The sequence below is a fragment of the Lolium perenne genome, chromosome 7, assembly GCF_019359855.2.
Source record: "Lolium perenne isolate Kyuss_39 chromosome 7, Kyuss_2.0, whole genome shotgun sequence".
In the NCBI taxonomy this organism is placed as follows: domain Eukaryota; kingdom Viridiplantae; phylum Streptophyta; class Magnoliopsida; order Poales; family Poaceae; genus Lolium; species Lolium perenne.
The window spans coordinates 134,323,418-134,330,432 of NC_067250.2; the positions used below are offsets into that span (position 1 = coordinate 134,323,418).

At 50.2% G+C, this 7,015-nt stretch overlaps 1 protein-coding gene across 1 annotated transcript; it reads right to left on the bottom strand.

The window, feature by feature from the left end:
- Nucleotides 1–684: 684 nt before the first annotated feature.
- Nucleotides 685–2,425, bottom strand: LOC127301686 (myb-related protein 306-like). The gene is made up of 3 exons (XM_051331956.2): nt 1,952–2,425; nt 1,741–1,870; nt 685–1,563 (listed from the first exon to the last, which is right to left on the bottom strand). The coding sequence occupies exons 1-3, from the start codon at nt 2,082–2,084 to the stop codon at nt 963–965; spliced, it is 864 nt and encodes a 287-aa protein (XP_051187916.1). The 5' UTR covers nt 2,085–2,425; the 3' UTR covers nt 685–962.
- Between the last annotated feature and the right edge of the window lie 4,590 nt (nt 2,426–7,015).

The window sequence follows — 7,015 nt, forward strand, 5'->3', positions numbered from 1 at the left end:
ATGCCGCCTTTTAGTCGGTCAACACTCAGCGCCATACAACATTGTGGCTCAAATCGTCGTCCTATAGAACTTGCTTTTAACTTTTGTGGCACTTTCTTATCACAAAAAATGCCAGAAGCTTGGCGCCACTTCATCCATCCGGCTTTGATCCGGTGGTTCACATCTTCATCAATATCCCCATCCTTGTGCAGGATTGACCCCAAATATCGAAAGGTATCCTTCTGAGGCACCACCTGCCCATCCATCCAGGCTAACTTCCTCCTCCTCATACCTAGTAGTACTAAAACCGCACATAATGAACTCAGTTTTAGTTCTGCTAAGTCTAAAACCTTTCGATTCCAAGGTTTATTGTTCTACTCATGTGCCTAGTAGCATCAATATACATCACACAACTATTTTCCTCATGACAAATAGTTCACGGAATCCAATGTCTAGGATAATCCATTGCTGATTTTCTCCTTCGTACTATCCAATATCTGAGATCATCCATTGCTGAGATTCTCCTATTAGTACTATCCAAAGATATACTGCAAGTACAGAAGATACATTTGTGTGGGACGTGATATAAAGCTTTGTACATGCGTTGCAAATTAAGATGGATCAATAGTCAATACCAAGCTAGGAAGTAGTACTACAAGATCTTCCGTAACCTTGATGCAAATTAAAAAACAGAGAACAATGATATATAGCATATATAGAACTTATAATAGTATTAAGATTCTTCGTTATTGAAAGATGTTGAATTGTTTCGTTTGCCACCTCCATCCATTTCAGGACTGAATCGTTACCTTTCATCCAGTCACCACCATGGATTAGTATAGACATATATATATGATTAGTATTCCAAACCCTAAAACAAAACGAAGCAGAAGCTAGATAAACCAAACTAGATCGACTCGAGGTTCTGATGATCTGGATTACCAAGCTAGGATCCCGATCTATTGCATGATTGCGTTGTTTCTTCAGAAGAGCTGATTGGGGTCCCTGAGTGGCACGTCCACGAGCCCCACACCGCCATGTCCCATGCCGTCATCGAGCAGCCAGTTCCAGTCCAGCACGGAGAGGGCCGGCGCCGCGGCGGGCGCGCGGCCGTCCTCCGTCCTGCTGGTCACCGTGGAGCCGTCGGGCGTCGCCGCCGCCATGCCGCAGTGGCTGGCCGACGCGCCGTCGCCGGACACGGACCCTGCCGACGGAGACCCGGAGGACGAAGCCTTGCACCCGCCGTCCCCGGGCCGCATCCAGCCCTCCAGCAGCCGCGCGATGTTGTCGGCGCTGGACGCGTACGTCGCCTTCAGCGGCGGCGCCGCCAGCGCCGCCAGCGGCTGCGGCCCTGTCGGTGTGGATGTGTCCAGCGAGAGCGCATCGCGGAGCGCCTGCCGCGCGGTGTGGATGTCCGTCTGCAGGCGGCGCTCCCACTGCCCCTTGGGCGCGGCCGCGGCGGCGTCCGGCCCGCCCTCGCCGGCGGCGGCCACCTTCTTGAGCTTCCGCTTGAGGTGCGTGTTCCAGTAGTTCTTGATGTCGTTGTCCGTCCGCTCCGGCAGGTAGGTCGCGATCGCCGCCCACCTAGGCAAAGAAAGAATTGCAGAGCCGACGAGCACACACTTACTTAACAATTACTGTACTGTATGCATTACCAAGTTCATGAAACAAATCTGGAGGGGTGCCGCACGGGCAAGTACACCACGTGAACTAAATTCTCGGCAGAAGAACCAGCCAAGCGAGCGAGATGAGATGTGTTACCTGTTGCCGAGGAGTGCCTGGAGGTGGACGATGAGCTTCTCCTCCTGGTCGGTGAAGTTGCCGCGCTTGATCCCGGGGCGGAGGTAGTTGGTCCAGCGGAGGCGGCAGCTCTTGCTGCACCGCATGAGCCCTGCAGAAGAAGGGGCCGATCGATCAGAGAAGAATAAACGCGCGCGAAACGAGACGGGGACCGAGGAAGTCAAGAACGCACCGGTGGTGGTGGGCACGGCGCGCCAGTTGCCCGGGCCGTGGTCCTGGATGTAGGAGACGAGCACGAGGTCCTCCTCCGGCGTCCAGGGCCCCTTCTTCACCCCGGCCTGGTCGCAGCACGGCGGCCTCCCCATACTCCCGGCGGATTCGGATCACGGCCAGGCTGGGTTCAGTCCGGCCGCTTTTCCCGGGCGGTGGTAGTGAGAGCAGTGAGAGCGGATGGAGACGGAGTGGAGCGAGACAAGGATCCAAGGATGAGGTAATGCGGGGTCGGCGGTGCGTCCCCGGGCCGGGGTATATATAAGCGCCGAGCACCACCGGCCGTGCGGCGTGCTCCCCTGCGCAGGTTTGACCGCCCCGGGAGGTAGCGGCCAAGGCTGAGTGAAGACAGTGGTGACGATGCGGCCCCAACAAACTATTTCTCGTCTGGTTCCGCCTGAGTCTCCTCTCCTCATCCCCTCGCCAACGTTGAATCTGGTCTACGTGCCTACACACACCAACGACCACAAAGGCGCAGCGGCAGCCCTCTCCTTTGTGACACCAGCCGACGAAGCAGCGGCACACCGTGCACATACGGACAAAACAAGCGGCGGGCCGGAGAAAGCCCGAAAAGGAGACCATCTCCAATCGCCAGCCCCAATAACCCTACCAAATGGTAACTGGGCCGCCGGACAGAAAATGATCGAGTCTAGTCACGGCTCCAAAATGCGGGTTAGGTTAGACATGGCCCAACAAACTACCAGGCGCCGCAAACCGATCCCGATCCATAGGGTAGCCTGGAGGCACCTGACAAAAGTGGTCCACGACACTTTGTACGCAGATGACCGGCGGGCTAGCCTTGTCATAGAGACACCCGCTGGTCAGACGGTGGCAGCAGCATGTGTCACATCTCATTATTCTTTGTGCCTCCCCCACGCTGCGACACATGGGATTCCACATGCTAGCGCGTTGGTGCGTGCAATGGCCTCTCGCCTTCCTTGCCTCTAAATAGCCATGCCGCCACACTCCACCGCATCCATCGCCTAGAACCTCCATCGTGCACAAAAATACATGTTGAAGATTTCCATCGCTGATCCACTATGGTGCATCACCATCGTTGCGGAGGCACGACCACAAACGGCATTGGCCCGAGGAACTGGTGCTCGCCAAGGCGTGTGCGTTGTACCACAGCGGGTATCCCGCGCCTCCCGACATGAGGATCAATGCCGGCGAAATGGGCATACCGCCGGTGTTGCAGACGGGGAAGACATGGTGGCTGGAGGAGGTCCACACCCACAGCGGACACTCATGGAGGAGCAACCTCTGAGCATCAACAACCTCTAGAACTAGATCACGCTCTTATGCCAGCGGTGGGAGTTGGAGCTCGCCCACCACGATGATGCATGTTGGGCAACGAAACAATAATCAAGAAGGCCAAGAGTGGTGGAGTGGTGGGGGCGCGGGGCGCACCCTTGATGTTGTAATGGAGCATATCTCCTACATCGGTGAGACTTGCAGACGTCTGTATTGTCGACATCATCCTCTTCGTCGTCGACGCCTCGGTCAATGTTGTCTAGGCCGCACACCCCACATGCCATCATCGTCCTAAACATGAGTTGAACGAGGTGGATGTGTGTAACACCCCAAACTTCAATAAAAAGAAAGTTAGAGAATTCCAGAAAGCAAATTTTCAAACCAACAAAAACTTTTCCATTTGCATATAGTACCATGCATAGGACTTGTGCATTTGAGTGATATGCCATGATGATTGCTTTTACTTGTATTTGCTATACTCTAAAACCCTAGTGTGATCATATGAAGATCACCAACCAAATAAATCAAAGAGGAAGAAATTCCGTAAAATGCAAAACCCTAAAAACCCCCACATATGCCCTATGGCATTTTTATAAATTTTGACCCTAGACCTATTTGGTCTTCACCATTAGTTGAATAATGTTTTTAAACACTTATTACAACCTTTGGAACCAAAGTTTCACAATTCAAATGAAATTCAAACACAATTCCCACTCACATATGATAATGGTCAAAAACTGAAATTTATAGTCTGATCACCACTTTGAGCCCCTGCAATTCAATTTTCCCAAACAAATTCTTGCTAACTCTTTGCACCATTTCAAAGTCAACATCAAGGTGAACAACTTTGATGAAGATCACCCTGCCAAATTCATCTTTGATCAATAGCTATGCTCATCCAAAGTTGCAACATTTTAACAAGTGGAACAATCTCACACTTGTCAATTTTTGCAATTCTTGAATTCTACTTTTTCCACCACCACCTCAAATCACCTCTGGTCATTTACAACTAATACCAACACTCACATTCCAAAAAGGTTCACCTTTTGAATTAATTCAAATTTGGACAAATTTGCCATTTTCCAAATATGGCACTATTTGCACTATTTGCAAATAGTGAATCTACTCAACCCCATCTACCCTAACCTACCCCATTTGGTTCCCTGGTCCCCTTAAACCCTAATTGGTGTATAGTAAGGCTAAGGAGAGGAGGAGAGCAACTAGGGCATGGCCATGCCGGCCATGTCCCGAGCCCGACCACCTCCCCCTCTCTCCATTGCTTCTCTGCCCGGCCCTCGCCACCATGCGCCAACGAGACCCCTACGCCACCCTAGCATCGCCGTTGTCGAGCTCGACGACGACACACGCCGGAGACAGCGCGCCCAAACTCGCCCTGCATGCCGTGGACGTCGCACGAGAGCGCGCCCTGGACACGCGTCGCGCCACTACCTCGAGCACGCACTGGTCCCTCCCTCGACAGGTTGAGCACCGCCGTGACACCTCAGCCCCGCCAGACATGGCCACGACCCGACCCTGGACCGCCGCCGCCGTAGACGGGGAAGAAGATCCCGCCACCGCCGCGACATGCCCGGAAGCAATGCGACCCAACCAGGCCCTCCCCGACCAAGCTGTCGCCACCGTTCGCCTCGCCTGGACACGTAGAGCATCGCCATTACCACGCCTAGCTCGACCAGCCGCCGGAGAAGCCGCGCCATGGTCGACCTTGCCACTGCCCCGCAACCCTCACTCGCTTCTATAAATACCACGTTCCCTGGAAGCAACGGAGCACACCGTCTCACTCCCCACCCTTCACCACTTCTCCTCGCACCATTAGCCACCGCGATCGTCGCCGGAGCAAGGCCAATCGCAAGCTCGGAGCCGCGGAAGCCCTGGAGAAATCGCCATTGATCCAGGCCACCTCGAGCTCCGCCACTGCTACCAGCTGCTTCGCCGTCGTCCACATCTACCTCGCGCACACTGCCATACCTTGCTGGAGCCGCCGTAAGCTCTCCCACCCCCTACCAGAGCCGCCGGTGAACTCCCCTCTCGCCGGCGGGACGATGAACTGGAGCCGTTCGATCGGATTCTAATCCTACGCCCCACATTGAAACATACCGCTTCGGGCGTTATGAGCCACTGACGCCTGGCCCCCACCCTGTCAGGCAGCCCGCGCGTCTGTGGACCGTGGCTGGGCTGGACTGGGTTGGTTTGGGCCGTTTTCAAATTGTTTAGCCCAACTAGTTTTCCCGCCGGCCTGTTAAATTCAAAACCAGTTTAATTATTACAAATCCATTTCAATACTGCCCAAACTTTGAAATTCAATATTTTCAAATTGGCTAAACCAAATTTAGTGAATTTTATGTTGTTAGAAAGCCACTGAAATTCTCTACAACATGCCACTGGCCCCATGGTCAGATTCTTGGTAGAATAAATATGATAAAAATAACAAGACAGGGACTTTTCCCTATTCAAATAATTCTTAAAAATCAACCAAAATAGATATTAAGTTAATTCCAACTCTAATAGCTCACATTTGACTTACACTAATTGTTTATGCAATAAAATGGTGTGGTCACTTGGCATGATCATACCATGGTTTAATGAATGGATATTTTGACTAGTTTAACTAGTTGATATTGTCCAAAACTATTAAAGTTAAATTGTGTGAAGTCTTACACTTCATTTAAACTTGTCTCACCTGGATTCATGGGATGTTTGGACCCCTGGTCCCAAACTCTCTTATATGAATTACTTGAGATTTAAATCAAAGGTAGTGTTATTTAAATTGTATGAGGTGATCCACCTCATTTAAATCATTTTCCCAAATGATGATGATGAACATTTGACTTAGGTCAATATGAGTTCATCCATGATTATTTGAGAAATTAAATCTTAAGAAGAGTTCAATGAGAGGAAATTATTTCTCAAGAACCCTATGGAAACTATCATTTACATATGGAATACAAAGAAGTGAATTCTATTTAAACCCCACAACCCATGCACCCTAGTTTATTTATTTGGTGTGCATAGAGTAGTTTGTGTGTTATATGTGATGTATGGAATAGCCATTGAATTAGTGAGTAATTATACTCGTATTCAAATTTAGACGGTAGCACCGGAGAGTACGCCGAAGAAGAAGGTTGCTACCAAGAGGAGGAGGAGGAACAGTTTGAGAACTACCAAGGCAAGCTAATATTCGTGCAAAGTGCAAAGCCCCTTTGGGGCAAGGCACCATGTTTCTTATCTTTTCTTATATGAACCCATCCCAAGTTTTTACTTTACAAGTTTTTACTTGTTTTCTAAATGAGTTACTTTTATAGTTAACTTTGGTCAAAGTACAAGTTGATTACTAGAGTAGTGAGTTAGTCTTCTCCAAGCAAAGCAAGTTAGCACCCCTCATGAATTAGAGCTAGTGCTAATGAATTAAAACTTGACTACTCTAGATGGGAGCAATGTGAGTTTGAAAGGAATTTGAAACCTTGGAATGAAGATGCATTCCATTGAATGATTTTTGAAGGTGAATATGACCAAGAGAAGATGGTGATTTTTGATAAACAATGATGTTGGTTTGAATGCGATACCTTTCCAATTCTTAAGTACCCCCACAATACCTGATTATGGGTAGGGCTTAACTGGAAGTTTATGCGTCTTAGTATGGGTTCCCTCTAAACAAGCGTCATCGGGGTTATGCCGAAAGCTGCCTCTACAACAAAAGAAACGATAAGATATGATGCGAAAGGAGGTGAATGTCCGGCCCAAGCCCTGTGCGCTC

Coding starts and splice junctions, on each gene's coding strand:
- LOC127301686 (XM_051331956.2), bottom strand. CDS start 2,084: ATGGGGAGGCCGCCGTGCTGCGACCAGGCCGGGGTGAAGAAGGGGCCC. Junction 1,871..1,951: donor CGCCGTGCCCACCACCACCG/GTGCGTTCTTGA, acceptor CTTCTTCTGCAG/GGCTCATGCGGTGCAGCAAG. Junction 1,564..1,740: donor CAGGCACTCCTCGGCAACAG/GTAACACATCTC, acceptor TTCTTTGCCTAG/GTGGGCGGCGATCGCGACCT.